Source organism: Gymnoscopelus braueri, assembly GCF_963280865.1.
Source record: "Gymnoscopelus braueri genome assembly, chromosome: 11".
NCBI lineage: Eukaryota > Metazoa > Chordata > Actinopteri > Myctophiformes > Myctophidae > Gymnoscopelus > Gymnoscopelus braueri.
The window spans coordinates 39,439,931-39,458,702 of NC_137613.1; the positions used below are offsets into that span (position 1 = coordinate 39,439,931).

Sequence of the window (18,772 nt, forward strand, 5' to 3'; positions counted from 1 at the left end):
AAGAATCCACAGCACAGCCAGAGAGGCTCTCCATGTCCTCTTATCAGCCATCATTCTGATGTGGTGTCCTTTTTTTATTCTGTTGAACAGCGTTAAGAATGATAATTACACCTGCTTGGTGGAAAGGATTCACATCTATAACCTCCTTAACCCTCGAACCTTGGACTGGTTCAGATCCCATCGAGACCTGCCTTTTGAAAGGCCAAATGAACCACCACTTCAACGTCATGGCACATTGCACAATACATGCCTTTATATGTATTTTGTACACATTCATGTTGCCAAGCAACCAGAAGCACATACTGTTGGCTGTGCGCCCTGATGTCACTACGGTGACGTCAGGTAATGTCAGGCATATCATATACGGAGTGGGCTATGTCAGTTATGCCCAAATCTGGGACTATGATGTCAGTCCTGGATGTTTCGGTTATCTCCACTTATGGAGTTTCCCCCCCCCACACACACACACAGGCGAAAACATAATCTCTGGCCCTGCCTTCGGCCTGGTGGAGACAATGAATGAATCAACCGAGTAGGGGATTCGTGATTCATGAAAAACAGTTCCCTGAACTTCCCACTTTTGTCTGTAGGACCACTAAAGACGTCTTGGCTTCACAAACCTGTTGGTAATGGTAACTTCCCCTGTGGTTCATTGTTGTCATTGCAGCAATATCTCCAAATTCATATCTGTCATTACAGCAATATCTAAAAAATGAACCGATTCATTGCCCGGAGCGGTGTGGAATTCTGGTTCTAATTTCGGTTCTAATTTGATCTTGGTCTGTGTGGTCATAAAAGTATCAACTGTCACCCACATTGTCAGTGCAGCTCACCTCGCACACATTCCTCCCTCAAAGTGATGCAGTTCCCGCTATAAAGTGTTTATAGCACCATTCCAGAGGATTATAACATTTTTGAAAAGAAAGTATGTTTATTGATAGAACATAATATATAAAAAATAGTTGGATAAAAAAAAATTAAGATTAGTTTTACAGTTTCTTATAGTTTTTATTTTTTGTGTGTTCACTTATTGTGGATTATTTCTTGGCCATGTATAATTTATTGGTGCTTGCTAGTCGCTACTCTGTAGTTGCTGTAGCGCTAGGGATCCAATTATTCGATTAATTGATAAGCAGCGTTTTTTAGGACCAAAAGGATAATTCTTGTCCGAAACCGAAAATGTGTGCAGAAACCGAATTGCCTTGATGTATATAACATTAACGAGCGTCAACGAGCATCAGCTGGAGAGACACACACACACACACCTCCCCTCTGCAGGGCTCTATGGAGTCTGTCTCATTTCTCTCCAAAAGGATTACTGTGATTATTGTAAGCTCGCATTTGATATCACACACATACCTGTAGCTTTCACCAACCCCCCCAAAAAAAAATCTATTTTTTCGAAATCGAAGAATCTCTTAATGGCAGTTAATCGATTATAGATTAATTGTTAACATCCCTATGTAGCGCCCTCTGATGTTAATGTGCAAAGTCCTGAGTGATGGGTTGAATGCCTTCCATGGCTGGTACAAACATTTTGGATTGTCACTTTAACACAGGGGTGGGCAACTTTGATGATGGAGAGGGCCACTATATTTCCACACTGACTCCAGAGGGCCACATTGCATGTACTGTTGGGCAGACACCTTATGTCCGTATTTTTTTCTTTTTTCTTAAATTAATGCCGTACTTCACACAAAAGTAGCAAAAATAGTCGAACTACAAGTTCGTTTTTGTCTCCTGAAGACGTGCCTTAGTTTTTTCCTTTCTTGTTTTCATCAGTACTGGGTGATTTAAAGAATCAAACAAGGATTTCTTGGATCTTTATTTTCAGACCTACCTGTTCCACTAAAGAGCATTTGATGTTGAGCGAGCCATTGGATTCATGCAGCACTTCCTCCTCTTGTTATAAACAGACAGGATGTTGGACCTTTCAGTTACGAGACAGTCATTCAAGCTAGCAAGCTTTCACTTTTGTTCATTATTAGCCCAGGTCCAGTTGGAGTTTGGGTTCAAAGATGGCGATAAGCAGCATGATGCAGAAACCCAGCAATATGCCACCATTCTGCAGCAGGCAGAAGCCACACTGACTGAAGCCTTGGTCCCCATTATCATTATGTATTATATCTGGTAGCATGTCCACCAGGGCCACATAGAGAAAAAGTCCAGCTGTGAAAGGAAAGATCCATATGACTATGTTCTCATAGTGGTGTCCAATACCAATGCCAATCACCATGCCCACGTAGGCAAGCGAGGCCGACAACAGATTGTAGAGGATAGCCTGACGAACTTTCATACCCGCCTTCAACAGCGTCGCAAAGTCACCCAGTTCATGAGGCAATTCATGGCAGAAGACCGCTAGAGAGGTACTGAGACCACTGGACAAGCCTTCAGTGAATGCAGCGCCTATTGCCAGGCCATCACTGAAGTTGTGCAGACCGTCTCCCATGAGAACCATCCAGGCCAGAGTGCTGATCCCAGCCTGTTGGATGAGCTCCTGGGAGTAGCGGTGGCTGTGTGACTGGTGGTTCTGGGAGTGTTGGTGGTTCAGGATGTGGTTGTATTTGTGGTGACTTTTATGCGTGGGCCCCGCGGCGTTACCCTTCACTGTGTTATGGAAGTCGGAGTGAGGCTTGTTCTCGCAGTCATCCGTGTAGGCAGAACTGGGGGTCGCGGCAATGTCGACTGACACCGGCGGCGGGTGGGGCAGTGCCAGCATCACCTTCCCCTCTTCGCCGATGCCCATTCTGTCGCAGGTCACTGAGGTGTCGCCGTTGTTGTGTTTCTTGTCATTGTACATCTTTACCATAGTCAGCAAGTGTTCCGTGAGCAACATGAAGTTGATTCCTGCCAACACCGTCAGACCCTTCCACACCCCGTCAAGACTCTCCTCATGCTCTTCATGGACGTTGTGGAGGTGATGGTCATGGTGGTGGTGGTGACCACTTTGGGAATGGGGGATGAGGTGAAGGAAAGCGTCTCCACAGAGTGTGCCCACTGCCAACGCAACCAGGAAGCTGAGAAGGTACTTGAAGAAGGGGCGGTTCATCAGAGGGATGAGGAATACCCCCAGCAGAGATGCAAGACTGATCACTGTGACGGACACAAAGCCACCCACCCATGCTGTGGTGAAGTTTCTTGGGGGGAGGTCCGGATCCGGATGGTGATTGTCATGGTCATGGTCATGCGTATGGTCATGCTCATGGTGTTGAACCATGACCGTCCTGATGCGGTCCAGATCGGCACTGTGCAGGAGACGCTCCAGACTTTCCAGAGACATGCTACCGTTCTCACCGTACTGGTTGAATATAGACTCCAGATGTTGTTGTTGTTGAGTGGGTTCTTCTCTCTGGCTGTGTACCACAACGGAAATAATCCACAGCACAGCCAGAGAGGCTCTCCATGTCCTCTTATCAGCCATCATTCTGATGTGGTGTCCTTTTTTTATTCTGTTGAACAGCGTTAAGAATGATAATTACACCTGCTTGGTGGAAAGGATTCACATCTATAACCTCCCTAACCCTCGAACCTTGGACTGGTTCAGATCCCATCGAGACCTGCCTTTTGAAAGGCCAAATGAACCACCACTTCAACGTCATGGCACATTGCACAATACATGCCTTTATATGTATTTTGTACACATTCATGTTGCCAAGCAACCAGAAGCACATACTGTTGGCTGTGCGCCCTGATGTCACTACGGTGACGTCAGGTAGTGTCAGGCATATCATATACGGAGTGGGCTATGTCAGTTATGCCCAAATCTGGGACTATGATGTCAGTCCTGGATGTTTCGGTTATCTCCACTTATGGAGTTTCCCCCCCCCCCACACACACACACACAGGCGAAAACATAATCTCTGGCCCTGCCTTCGGCCTGGTGGAGACAATGAATGAATCAACCGAGTAGGGGATTCGTGATTCATGAAAAACAGTTCCCTGAACTTCCCACTTTTGTCTGTAGGACCACTAAAGACGTCTTGGCTTCACAAACCTGTTGGTAATGGTAACTTCCCCTGTGGTTCATTGTTGTCATTGCAGCAATATCTCCAAATTCATATCTGTCATTACAGCAATATCTAAAAAATGAACCGATTCATTGCCCGGAGCGGTGTGGAATTCTGGTTCTAATTTCGGTTCTAATTTGATCTTGGTCTGTGTGGTCATAAAAGTATCAACTGTCACCCACATTGTCAGTGCAGCTCACCTCGCACACATTCCTCCCTCAAAGTGATGCAGTTCCCGCTATAAAGTGTTTATAGCACCATTCCAGAGGATTATAACATTTTTGAAAAGAAAGTATGTTTATTGATAGAACATAATATATAAAAAATAGTTGGATAAAAAAAAATTAAGATTAGTTTTACAGTTTCTTATAGTTTTTATTTTTTGTGTGTTCACTTATTGTGGATTATTTCTTGGCCATGTATAATTTATTGGTGCTTGCTAGTCGCTACTCTGTAGTTGCTGTAGCGCTAGGGATCCAATTATTCGATTAATTGATAAGCAGCGTTTTTTAGGACCAAAAGGATAATTCTTGTCCGAAACCGAAAATGTGTGCAGAAACCGAATTGCCTTGATGTATATAACATTAACGAGCGTCAACGAGCATCAGCTGGAGAGACACACACACACACCTCCCCTCTGCAGGGCTCTATGGAGTCTGTCTCATTTCTCTCCAAAAGGATTACTGTGATTATTGTAAGCTCGCATTTGATATCACACACATACCTGTAGCTTTCACCAACCCCCCCAAAAAAGAGGCCCCCCCCAAAAAAAAATCTATTTTTTCGAAATCGAAGAATCTCTTAATGGCAGTTAATCGATTATAGATTAATTGTTAACATCCCTATGTAGCGCCCTCTGATGTTAATGTGCAAAGTCCTGAGTGATGGGTTGAATGCCTTCCATGGCTGGTACAAACATTTTGGATTGTCACTTTAACACAGGGGTGGGCAACTTTGATGATGGAGAGGGCCACTATATTTCCACACTGACTCCAGAGGGCCACATTGCATGTACTGTTGGGCAGACACCTTATGTCCGTATTTTTTTCTTTTTTCTTAAATTAATGCCGTACTTCACACAAAAGTAGCAAAAATAGTCGAACTACAAGTTCGTTTTTGTCTCCTGAAGACGTGCCTTAGTTTTTTCCTTTCTTGTTTTCATCAGTACTGGGTGATTTAAAGAATCAAACAAGGATTTCTTGGATCTTTATTTTCAGACCTACCTGTTCCACTAAAGAGCATTTGATGTTGAGCTAGCCATTGGATTCATGCAGCACTTCCTCCTCTTGTTATAAACAGACAGGATGTTGGACCTTTCAGTTACGAGACAGTCATTCAAGCTAGCAAGCTTTCACTTTTGTTCATTATTAGCCCAGGTCCAGTTGGAGTTTGGGTTCAAAGATGGCGATAAGCAGCATGATGCAGAAACCCAGCAATATGCCACCATTCTGCAGCAGGCAGAAGCCACACTGACTGAAGCCTTGGTCCCCATTATCATTATGTATTATATCTGGTAGCATGTCCACCAGGGCCACATAGAGAAAAAGTCCAGCTGTGAAAGGAAAGATCCATATGACTATGTTCTCATAGTGGTGTCCAATACCAATGCCAATCACCATGCCCACGTAGGCAAGCGAGGCCGACAACAGATTGTAGAGGATAGCCTGACGAACTTTCATACCCGCCTTCAACAGCGTCGCAAAGTCACCCAGTTCATGAGGCAATTCATGGCAGAAGACCGCTAGAGAGGTACTGAGACCACTGGACAAGCCTTCAGTGAATGCAGCGCCTATTGCCAGGCCATCACTGAAGTTGTGCAGACCGTCTCCCATGAGAACCATCCAGGCCAGAGTGCTGATCCCAGCCTGTTGGATGAGCTCCTGGGAGTAGCGGTGGCTGTGTGACTGGTGGTTCTGGGAGTGTTGGTGGTTCAGGATGTGGTTGTATTTGTGGTGACTTGTATGCGTGGGCCCCGCGGCGTTACCCTTCACTGTGTTATGGAAGTCGGAGTGAGGCTTGTTCTCGCAGTCATCCGTGTAGGCAGAACTGGGGGTCGCGGCAATGTCGACTGACACCGGCGGCGGGTGGGGCAGTACCAGCATCACCTTCCCCTCTTCGCCGATGCCCATTCTGTCGCAGGTCACTGAGGTGTCGCCGTTGTTGTGTTTCTTGTCATTGTACATCTTTACCATAGTCAGCAAGTGTTCCGTGAGCAACATGAAGTTGATTCCTGCCAACACCGTCAGACCCTTCCACACCCCGTCAAGACTCTCCTCATGCTCTTCATGGACGTTGTGGAGGTGATGGTCATGGTGGTGGTGGTGACCACTTTGGGAATGGGGGATGAGGTGAAGGAAAGCGTCTCCACAGAGTGTGCCCACTGCCAACGCAACCAGGAAGCTGAGAAGGAACTTGAAGAAGGGGCGGTTCATCAGAGGGATGAGGAATACCCCCAGCAGAGATGCAAGACTGATCACTGTGACGGACACAAAGCCACCCACCCATGCTGTGGTGAAGTTTCTTGGGGGGAGGTCCGGATCCGGATGGTGATTGTCATGGTCATGGTCATGCGTATGGTCATGCTCATGGTGTTGAACCATGACCGTCCTGATGCGGTCCAGATCGGCACTGTGCAGGAGACGCTCCAGACTTTCCAGAGACATGCTACCGTTCTCACCGTACTGGTTGAATATAGACTCCAGATGTTGTTGTTGTTGAGTGGGTTCTGCTCTCTGGCTGTGTACCACAACGGAAAGAATCCACAGCACAGCCAGAGAGGCTCTCCATGTCCTCTTATCAGCCATCATTCTGATGTGGTGTCCTTTTTTCATTCTGTTGAACAGCGTTAAGAATGATAATTACACCTGCTTGGTGGAAAGGATTCACATCTATAACCTCCTTAACCCTCGAACCTTGGACTGGTTCAGATCCCATCGAGACCTGCCTTTTGAAAGGCCAAATGAACCACCACTTCAACGTCATGGCACATTGCACAATACATGCCTTTATATGTATTTTGTACACATTCATGTTGCCAAGCAACCAGAAGCACATACTGTTGGCTGTGCCCCCTGATGTCACTACGGTGACGTCGGGTAGTGTCAGGCATATCCATATATGGAGTGGGCTATGTCAGTTATGCCCAAATCTGGGACTATGATGTCAGTCCTGGATGTTTCGGTTATCTCCACATATGGAGTTTTTTTTATTTTATAGTTTTTTATTGAAGTGGTACGGTTTATTGATAGACACTGTACATACATAAATACATATACATGAAGCCTCACTTCAATAGTCTTAACAATCTTTATGTTTTGTATCCGTTGTCTCCCTCTTCCTTACGTGGAAGAAAAGGGGCGGAGCGTCCAGCTACGTCCCATTACGGCGCGTTTGGCGGCGCTGTACAGTGTCAAGTCGAAGCATCGGGTTCCACTTGACAGCCATTTCGCTCATAGTTTTTCTTTAAGTGCAGAGTAGTCTGCAAGATTTTATTCCATTTGTTTGCCTAAACCAAAGTTGTAAAAATAGACGTTTGAATGCATTCAAACTATTATGTACAATGGTCTCACTCCTCAATAGTCGTTTTGCATTGGATTTTTGCCTCGTGGGATCCACTTTTTTTGTGTGGCGCTTATAGTTTTCCTTTCAGAGAGTCAACACTCCAATGCAAGTCAAACAAACTACACAAAACCAGCAGTCCTGTCGGCACTGACAACGGCGTGTGTGTGTGTGTGTGTGTGTGTTTGTGTGTGTGTGTGTGTGTGTGCGCATTACTTGGGGGACAAATGTCCCCACAAGTATAGTAGAATTTAAGAAATAGACATTCCAAGGACTATTTCCTGCCCCCCCCCCCCCCCCCCCCCCTAAAAAAAAAAAGCACAGCACGACACAAAGTGAGCTTGTAGTTCGGCAATGTTTGGCTTCAGACATGAGTTAGACAGACTTAGGCAAAAAGCTTAAAGGGATATTTCACTTTCAAAAAAACTTTTGGTCATTCTATCGTCTACTCAGGCTTTTGAGAGCCCCCCAGTCCGTTTTTAAGTTGCTTGATTCAGTATTTAGATATTTGATATTCATTTTATCAGACACGCCCCCTTCCTATACAAACCCATTATAACTTCAAACTCCATTTTTAACCTGTTAGATTCGTCAAAAACACCCGTCCTTGGTTCTGGTGACTCACCCTGCCCTCCTAATACGCGAGGGGGCCGTGTTTTTTCGATAACTTTTTTCATAATTTTTTTAATATTTTTTTTTGAAAATGGAAAAAATTTAATATATTAAAAAAATATATAATAATAAATGAAAAAACACAGCCCCCTCGCGTATTAGGAGGGCAGGGTGAGTCACCAGAACCAAGGACGGGTGTTTTTGATGAATCTAACAGGTTAAAATGGAGTTTTAAGTTATAATGGGTTTGTATAGGAAGGGGGCGTGTCTGATAAAATGATTATCAAATATCTAAATACTAAATCAAGCAACTTAAAAACGGTCTGGGGGGCTCATAAAAGCCTGAGTAGACGATAAAATGACCAAAAGTTTTTTTGAAAGTGAAATATCCCTTTAAATAGAATCCATAAAAATTGCTGTCATAAACTTTTAAAGTCATCACAAGTATGGTAATACTAAGTGTGTGTGTGTGTGTGTGTGTGTGTGTGTGTGTGTGTGTGTGTATAGAGAGGGGGATAGTGGGGGTTGAGGGGCTGCAAGTCAGCAGCCCACCACAGTCCATCATGTCAGAGTTTAGGGTTCGAGGGGGTCAGAAGTCTTCCTGGTTGCTCCTGGAGTCTCGGAGGTGTGTGAGGCCTCTCAGCACCTTCTCCCTGCTCCTCCTGCCAAGCTGCTGACCTCCTCTGCTGCTCACGCTCACCGTGTCGCTCACACGCTCCTTCTCCCCCACCACCAGTATGTAGTTGTACTGGGCCAGCTGGGCAGAACGGATCTTCCGGTTTAAGGTGGCTCCCTGGTCTTCATTCACACTGGCCATGAAGCCTGCTTCACGGAAGTCCTGGACCACCTGCTGGGCATAAGGCTCATTGTCGCCCCCTACAGGGATAACCATCACCTGCGCTGGAGATAACCACAGCGGCCATTTCCCTCCAAAGTGTTCAGCCAGGATGGCGATCATCCTCTCCACTGATCCCAGCACAGCTCTGTGGATCATTACTGGTCTGTGGTTCTGTCCATCCGGTCCAACATACTGCAGATCAAATCTGATTGGCAGCTGGAAGTCCAATTGGATGGTGGCACACTGGTGCTGTCGACCAATGGCGTCTTTGATCAGGATGTCTATCTTTGGCCCGTAGAAGGCTCCGTCTCCCGGAGACTCCTGGAGACTCCTCTCCAACTGCTGTTCGGCGCTGTCCCAGAGCTCCGGCTCTCCCAGACAGGGTGAAGGTCGGGTGGACAGCAGACAGTGGAAGGAGAAGCCAAACGTCTGGTAAACAGACAAGTCCAGACAGCCATCTCGTCCTCCAGCTGCTCTGGCATGCAGAAGATGTGTGCGTCGTCCTGACAGAACCTGCGGACCCGAGTGAGGCCACTCAGCGCCCCAGACAACTCGTTTCTGTGAAGAACTCCGAAGTCCGCCCAGCGGAGAGGAAGCTCCCTCCATGACCTCACATCCTGCTCAAACATCACACAGTGTGCAGGACAGTTCATAGGTTTCAGAGCGTAGGTGTGACTGTCCTCGGTTGCCACGGTGAACATGTTGTCACAGTAATGCTCCCAGTGACCCGAACGCTCCCACAATGCCTTGCTGTACAAGGTCGGGGTCACGACCTCCTGGAAGCCCCGCCTCTTATATTCACTCTTCATCAGGTCAGTCAGTGTGTTGTAAATATGAGCTCCTTTGGGCAGAAAGAAGCAACTTCCAGGACTGACGTCATTGAAGAAGAACAGACTCTGGTCCGTCCCAATGAGTCAGTGGTCTCTCCTCCTCGCCTCCTCCTTCTCCTCCTCCCACACCTTCCTCTCCCGCTCTCCTGGAAACGCCACGCCCAGCAACCGCATCAGACCCGACGTCTGCGGCTGATTGGCTAAGGTCATGGGAGACACCTGTAACATTTTGAAGACCTTGATGAGGCCAGTGTGAGGAAGAAGAGGTCCATTACACACTCCTACACGGTCTCCACATCTGTACACTGTCACATTGGACCCGGTCATCTGCTCTTCAATGAGCTGCAGTCTCAGCTCGTTGCTCTGGAACAGCTGTTGGACGTGATGCCTCTGGATCTCCAGGGTGGAGAGGACAGGTCTGAGAGACGCAGCCTCCTTACATCTGTCCTCCACCTCCACCAGAGACAAAGAGCTGTTCTCCAGCAGATGGTCACAGTAGAGACCGAACTCCGTCACTCCCTCTCTGCACAGCTCAGCACCCAGCGCCGCCTCCAGCACCCCTCCCAGAACGCACCCCGCCGTCCTCCACAACGCCTGTTTGCCCTCAATTGTGTTGAAGTCCAGAAGCTGCAGTTCACAGTCTTCCTCTAGGGGGCGCAGGAGACCACACAGTTTGCCATTCACTCTGCTCATCAGTGCTCCTTTCACCCGTATGCTCTGTGCCACGAGAAGGGGCGTGGTCACACCAGCTCTGCCCTCTACCGTCCTGCCATCAGCCAATCGGATGCTGAGGGGCCTCTCTGTAGCTCCGCCTCTCGTCTTGTTGGGCCGTTTCTCCCCGAGAGACTCGAAGAGCCTCAGACGATCTGACACAACAGAGGACACCTGCAACTGGCTATAGGCTCTGTGCACGCGCAGCAGCGTCCTGTGTGCTTTACATCTGAGCAGCGTCCTAAGCGGAGCCGCTGCCATGGCAACCATCCTATAATAACATTACTATTATCATTAATAAGAGCATAACATCACATCAGTGTCTACTTCACTGCGACGCGCCATGACACCGGAACCAACCCACGACGTCACACCGAAACTGCCGACGCTCATTGGTCAGACTAGAGGGAAAGGGGCGGGACCTAACGCCCTGCGTGTGCGTTCTTCCAGGAGGGGTTTTCTGATGTCAGAGCAAGGTATGTTAGGAATCTCCCTTTCTAGAGATTCTATGCTGTCAGATTTCGTAGGTCGATCGTCTCCATTTATGAGGATCTCCATATATAGGCCAGTGCTGGCAAGTATGCCCTGAACGTTCGCAACAGCTGCCCCACGGATTTCCCCTGGAAATACGTAAAAAATCCCAAAACGTTCTCTGGCATACGCCACCCCACGGATTTCCTGTGGGAATACGTCCAAAATCAGAGAACATTTCCTTGCATTTGCCGCCAGTATTCGCCTGTGCCTCCATCTTTGTCTGCTCTGCATGTTTTGACCATCATACATTACTTGAGGTAGTGATGAGCACGCTGCCCCATGAGGACATTTGGATGAGGTTTATTTACGGAGTAGTGATGAGCCCTCTGCCCCATGAGGACAGTTGGATGAGGTTTCTTCACGGAGGTTGGATTATATATTCTTGATAATACTTTCCATGTTCTCAAGGTCGTTGTACATGGGGTTGGTCCCTGCCGCTACCCTGTGAGGCTCTTAAGTTTTAAGATTCACGTGTCTAGCTGTGGGCTTTCCTTTGGCCTCCATGGTGTGGGCTTCAGCTAGAACTTGACTTCACTCACTTAGTGCAAGACAAGTTATGCCTACTGCAACTCTCCACCTAGAGCTTGATGGCATATACTCGGCCGCCCTGTCAGAAGTGTATTTCTGGACATTGCGTCTGGAACTGCAGTATCCAAGCGATTGCTATTCATTCGTTTATTCAGAACAATTTGGCCTTGCACCTGAATCGTCTTCCTGTGCTCATGAGTTGGGGTAGTACCGACTCGTAAGGTGCTTGGAGTAAAGGCATGTTAGCTACGCGCAGTAATGGTGTCGCGTAAAGGTTGACTCCGTCAACATCCAGTCTCACTGTTTCAGCCCCGAGTAGGTCAACTCCCTTTAGTCCAAGCACCTTACGAGTCGGTACTACTATAAAGCCAACAAATGCAGATAGATTGGGCAGAGGAACAGCTGTTATGCCGAATCGTATAGGCATTACAATGCAGGCATTTTTACATTAGGGGCATGTGGGGCAGTACCTCACCTCCACCAGAGGTTGCGCTGTGGTGCAAGATTCTCTGAACGTTGTGGCAAAATCAATTTTATATTAGATAACTTGTGCCCGTTGGGCACAGGTCTGCTAGGGAGCGATGCAAGGTGAGAGTGCATGCCCTTACCCGGTTATGCAATACCCATTACACGTTGTAAGCATAGAGTTATAATATATCTAGAGGGCGGACTGCCCCGCCCCCAGCTGTTCATTTCAATGAAAGTCGCTCACCAGCGCATGAAGCACCCGGAAGTACCTCTACTTCCTGGATTGATCTGATTTTGGACCCAATAGAGCAGGCAGGCGCACTAGCGTTTCAGACGATAGAAGCATGCGCTGTAGCATTTTAAATGCGGAAGTCCTGCAATACCAGATTTCCAGATTCTAGAAACCAATGGCATGTCCATTCTTTTTACAGTCTATGGTTAAGACCAGATAGAGCAGAGAGAATACTGTTTGTTTTTTCACGACTTTAAAACTAATTTTCACAACTTGGAAATTGTCTGAATCATTAATGTTGCTGGTTGCTTAATAAAACATAATTCTGTTGTATGTCGAACTGGGTTATTGGAGGCTTTCAGTTAGGATTTGTTTGGTATGGGGAGGGGGGTGGGAGCTTTAAGCTAGTAATTGCTTGGTCTGGAAGATAGGAGTGGGGTATAGGGTTGATGCTGGGGAGAGAATACCTCACAAAATATGTGTGCAGTCTTTAATTGATACTTTACTGTGTGTAGCGGCAAGGTGCTCTGTCTGGAAGGGAGACTGTCTGTTGAGACTAACTAACCAGCATACATCCGGTCATGCTCTTACTGTAGCATGCTCTTTTATTGATATCGTGAAGTGTCTCTCCAGTGAGTATGATTAATTAGATTTGTTATAAATTTCCTTAAGAAGTACTCAGCTGTCTCTGCCTGTGTGCTCTTAATATGTGTTCATTAATCAGTGGATGAAAGTATGTGAGAGGCATGGCTGAGTCTAGGTTTTTACCTCATTAAGATAATGCAGAGAGGTGTGCAAATGGAATATTAGAATGTGGTGTCTAATGTATGAATGTCTCAGACACAGGTTCATCTACATCTACTTGGCTACAATTTGTGTGTTTTCCTTGTGTGTTTTCAAGCATGGTTACCACTCTTACCAGGTAATTGTGATGGTTCTTGAATACAATTTACAGCTTTCCATTGGTCATGCTCTTAATGAGTAATTGTAAACGGGCCTTTACTATGATGGGTTATGTTTTTAGCCCACAAGATGCCACTATATCACAGAAAATTATTGTCCTGACCTAAATGACAAGCTAGGCCCAAATTGGGAATTCATTTGCTCAGAGGTGTTAATAGCTCTATCAAAAGCAAAGCTTGTTGTTTGCAAAAGGTGCAGAAATTGGCATCTGTCAGGAATTGTGGTTCCCTGTGGATGTACTTGGCTTAGACATAAGGTTAATCCTTAAGAAGAGAAGGTGGTGTTAATCATGGTTGTACCCCGCAAATCCCCGTGGGCTGGTGTTCAATAAGGCTTAATGGATCCTATTCAGCAGTTTGAATATTTTGGAGCTTGCTTAAAGAAGTAATGTAGTGTGAAAAATGATTGCCTTAGTGATTAATTGAATTTGATGTGTTACAGTACAAACCTCAGCTGTTAAAGTAAAAGTCATAGATCACACATCTTTTATTAACCTGCACGCAGCAATGCATGCCAGGGTAAACAAAAAGTGAAATATTTAACACAGAATAAACATGTGAAAACAAGCTAAGGCTTACTGAATTGACAAACCGGTTCAATTTGAAATTAGTTGCACATTGTAGAGCATAAGCAGAGGTCCCTTCTGTGTGCTGTCGGTAGGATATAATGCCTTTTGTTAGGTTCTAGACCTTATATATACAGTAAATTAGATGTAACTTATCATTCAGTCTCATTGATATTGTTGCTGATGGCAGAAACCTCCTATCTCCATATTTCAACTTTTAATGTTTTTCATAAATGAATGCCCTACTTAGTCATAATTCAGTGTCATGCAAAAATAGCTGATCTACAAGCTCACAACGCGTTGCATCGTAAAGCGTTGTGTGGATTCTATAAATATTTAAACAATAAAAAGTATGAACAAGAGCTTGTGAATAACTACATTGGATCCATTGTATAAAGTAAAAAGTAACCGTTTTGGACATACAAGGTTTTCACCTGACAGTGACGATATACTGTATGATGATCAGTAACACTATTAGACATGTATCAGACATTTGCTAATTTGTCACTGTTAATTCTGTGTTTTGTCTAATCATGGGTCTAATTTTCACTGAAATTATTTTATGATGGTATTTTATCTGTACACAACGGGAGATAAAAGTATTTTATAACTGTAATCTATATTGTTCACATGGAAGCATATTGCTGCCATTTGTCAGGGTGAAATATCTGGTTTAACGAGACGCGTATCACTTTATAACACGATACGAATCGCATTATAACTTGATATCACGATATAATGGAATGGGTAGGGTATCACGTTATAATGTGATGCTTATCACAGTATTATAACTCGATGCCATGCCCTATCACACTTTTTGCTACTACTTCTACAGATTCTGTCCAAACCTCACTAAAATTTGTATACCTTTTATATAGTTAGTTATGTGATCAAGATGTATCTTTCAGATGCCATTCCCATTGGCTACGATTGGATTTAAAAGTTTGCAGGAGAGGTTTTGCACAAATGCCACAAATCATGAACGCATTGTCCGATTGACGTGAAACTCCCATTAGCCCAAGTATGGTGGCGCAATAACCTGTCACAACACAGCCCTGGGTAGGCAACCCGGCCTGACGTGGATCTGAGCTCTGAGGATCGCACTTTTCTAGTTACTTTATTGCTCGTTCCATCTGTTTCAGATGGATGTTTTACGGGGAGCATTGAAAGTTGTTGAACACACCTTTTTGCCTGTTGGTCACATTGTCACAGATTCTGAAGTTTCGTTATGCCTTGTGGCAATTTCTCACAGATGTGCTGTGTGAAAGGTTGTCTCAGTTAAATATGCATGCTTCGTCTTAGCATGCAACATCATTGCGTGGAATCATAGGCTATGATTAGGATTGTCTAGGCTTGTCTGTCGTTAACATTCGGGGGGAACAGAAAACACTGAGTAACAGATAATCACTTTGTTGAGGCTGTGTTGGCTAATCTAGATCTCATTCTCAGTTTGACATTGGGGGTTTTTCAGCAGGGAAATGGAACACAACATTTTTATTGTCAATTCTTTGTTTTGAAGTGATAGTTTTAGATTTGTATTGACATGTAGCGCTATGTTCAAGGACAAATTGCTAATGGTTTGTTTGTTGGACTTTTTATTACTGGAATCTTGTCTTGATAACTAATGCTTATTACAGTCATAATAATTATAAACAGAAGGATTTACCAATGAGAATGCTCTGTGAACTATGTTTGTTTGCAAATATTGCCTGTCTGTTTTCATCTTTGAGACAGCAGATGGTGATTGGTGATACACCTACATAGTCTGCAGTCTTTCATTTGGCCAGCCAATGCTCTGCTCCCCCTGCCAAATGGGACAGACAGCCCAGTATCCCCTGCAGCCGATGGTAATATTAGCTTCCCCCAGAATAGTCATCTCCAGGACTCCGTTAACATTACTGGAAAATATTGTCAGTTTGAACCAGTTCAGTCACAGTTATAGTCTAGTCATTATTGTTTATAAATCTCTCCCCAGTTCAAACTCTTTGAACTTGCTTTGACTCTAGGATTAATATTTTATTCAAATCCTTGATGGATGAAGATGTGAAATATTAATGGGTTGATGTACTATGATTAGCTAAAGTGTTGACTGAGACAGAGAAAAAAAAGGCCATATTGGGTCTTTAGTCCTTTAGCATCAAACGGACTTGTTAAACAGGTGGGGCATTTATAGGGCTGGGTGACATGGACAAAATCAAATATCACAATATTTTTGACCAACTTAATACCTGTATCGGCGATAATATTGTATTGTGATGATTTTATTTATATTTTTCAGAAAATGTCAAACGGTGAAAATAGCAGATCTACAAGCTCACAGTCACAATGTGATATGTGCTTGTAGATTGGCTATCTTATAAGTGATCAAAACTAACCAGAAAAGGACAACACTTGATATCGTGATATTACGATATCCAAAATCCCAGACGTTATCTAGTCTCATATCACAATAGCAATATTAATATTGATATATTGCCCAGCCCAATCATTTAGCCACTACACCTGCTCTGGAAAAATATGTGTAAATTTACTCCAAACTGTGCACTGTAGGTCATCGACATTGCAATGTACACATGTGTAATCGTCAATTCACATTACGCTCACATTAGGCTGAAACACTTAACTGCTTGATAGAAAAAGAAAACTAGCAAAGTTGACATTTTTCATTACTAATCTTGAAGAAAAACAGTCTATAGTCCATAACATAATTAATGTATTCTGATTCAATTACCATTGTAACTACTTGGTGGTAAATGGTGCATTTATATAGCACCTTATTATTCAAAGCGCTTTACAATGTGCATTACATTCACCTATACATTCACACACCAATGGAAATCTATATCACCTAACTTGATACCATCTGAATTGCCCTTACCTGGCAAACCCTATATGCCTACTCTAAGCAGTAAAAAAAAAAACTCTACTCTTCCAAAGTAGTATTTAACCCATTTTGTCTTAATTGATCCATCATATAATAAAGATGGGCACACTCGAGCCTGTTAAGCCGTAAATTGTGTACATTATCCTTGGCAATGGCATTCCATGTAATGCCTGTTGTGTGACACCTGTGGTTTCTGCTGTCTTTCCTGCTTCGTACATTACTCTCTGCTTGCTGTCATACATAATGAATCGTGTATTATTACTATCCAGGCTGTGTAATTAGTGCAAACATTTTAACAATTAAAGCACCCTTGTTGCATGTAGATGAATAACAACATTATGTGACCGGTAGTGGTGGAAAACATGTTGTAAAATCCAGCCTGAGATTTACTGAAAAACCATGGTACCTTCACTCTTTAAATTCTGCTCACCTCACTCCTTGGGAGAAATATTATGACTTTGAATGATTTTTAAGCAGAACTTTGTAAGACCTGTTCATTGAGCTTGGAGAGTTTGCTGACCATGACGAAAAAGCCCATAGATTGACGATTCACTCAATCTAAATTCACGATTCACTAGGGGTGTGCCGATACACTAATTTCGCAAAACGATACGATATTGGGCTCACGACATCGATACGATGCGATACATGGCACTTTTTTATTATGAAAATATATGGTGGGGGGGGGAAGCTTATGAAAATATATGGGGGGGGAAGCAAGTGCAAACAAATACTTCTGTTTTTGCATTATTATTATTGGGAAAAAAATGAGTATATATATATATATATATATATATATATATATATATATATATATATATATATATATATATATATATATATATATATATATATATATATATATATATATATATATATATATTTTTTTCAAAACGATATTTTTTTCCCCCAAAACGATACACATCGTCACGAAAACGTATCGCGATATATCGCGGGACGATATATCGGCAGGCACACCCCTACGATTCACTCAATCACCAAATCATTAGGTAACCATGCAAGGCACCAACCTGCTCATCGTTAGCAGCATAGGGTTCAGTGTCTTGCTCAAGGACACTTTGACACTAACCCAGGTTAAGCCGGGGATGGCTGCTGTACCACCACTCCTGCCCCTAAGTCATCCAGCCTAGTTTCCACTATTGAAACTACTTTTTAACCCATTCAATCTGGGAACGCATCTACAAATGTCTTCTAAATCCAGTTTTCTGAAAACCGTATGTTGCTATAATATCGGTGGTTCTCAAACATTTTCATGTCAAGGACCCCCAAAATTATATGTATTTGGTCACAGACCCCCATCTCAAAATATTTTGTTCCAGGGAGTGGACCCCCCAGAAGCATAGACTTGATTTACAAATGTTCGCTTTTAAAGATATATATTCAAAGATTTGCACAAATGTTAATGTTCATGATTTAAAAAAAAATGCAGATCTACAAGCTCATAGCGCAGCACAGAGTGCCGTGCTATGAGCGTGTAGATCTGTAAGTATAAAATAATGGCTATAGCTAAAATCTAAAATGACACAGATGCGTTCCCGGATTGAATGGGTTAAATTAGACTGGCAATCTGTCTGTTGAACATGGCTGTCAAAACGAAGCCATTGCTAATGCATCTCAAGAGAGCCAAGGCTCTGATCTTTGACACAGAGATGCTGTTCTGTTTGTCTTTAACATGCCCATCTCACGTCTCTCATCATCCCTCTTGTGCTGTAGTTGGCTGAGTACCGGCAGAGGAAAGCCCACGCAGACACCCAGAAGAAACAAAAGAAGAAGAAAAGGAAGCCAGGGGAGGAGTCGGGGGGAGATTCACCCGGCGGCGTGAAGGTGGAGCAAGACCAGCCTGCAGGGGAGAAAATATCTGGGGGAGGAATACATGGAGTAGAGGATCCACCCACCACAGAGTTTACCTTCTCCAGAACCCTGCGGAGCGGCGAGACGGTCAAGCATGACCAGACCTACACCATAGAGGTAATAGTCACATAGTGGACTTAACCACTTAAACCCCATATGGTTGACTGGAG

At 44.2% G+C, this 18,772-nt stretch overlaps 2 protein-coding genes and 1 pseudogene across 7 annotated transcripts in view; 1 reads left to right on the forward strand and 2 right to left on the reverse strand.

Moving 5' to 3' along the window:
• Positions 1–18,772, forward strand: part of akap9 (A kinase (PRKA) anchor protein 9) — a 99,661-nt gene that overhangs the window by 3,814 nt on the left and 77,075 nt on the right. For all 5 annotated transcript variants that reach the window (XM_080443046.1, XM_080443044.1, XM_080443045.1 and 2 more), the window contains exon 2: positions 18,465–18,719. In XM_080443046.1, coding sequence (XP_080299172.1) covers positions 18,465–18,719 — 255 coding nt within the window. The remainder of the gene's footprint in view (positions 1–18,464; positions 18,720–18,772) is intronic.
• LOC308094852 (zinc transporter ZIP6-like) lies at positions 1,985–3,421 on the reverse strand (the record flags this gene model as incomplete). The annotated part of the gene is made up of 1 exon (XM_080441678.1): positions 1,985–3,421. The coding sequence occupies one exon, from the start codon at positions 3,419–3,421 to the stop codon at positions 1,985–1,987; it is 1,437 nt and encodes a 478-aa protein (XP_080297804.1).
• LOC308095317 (threonine--tRNA ligase 2, cytoplasmic-like) lies at positions 8,651–10,867 on the reverse strand (annotated as a pseudogene). Its single transcript has one exon. The product of its transcript is annotated as a threonine--tRNA ligase 2, cytoplasmic-like (transcript).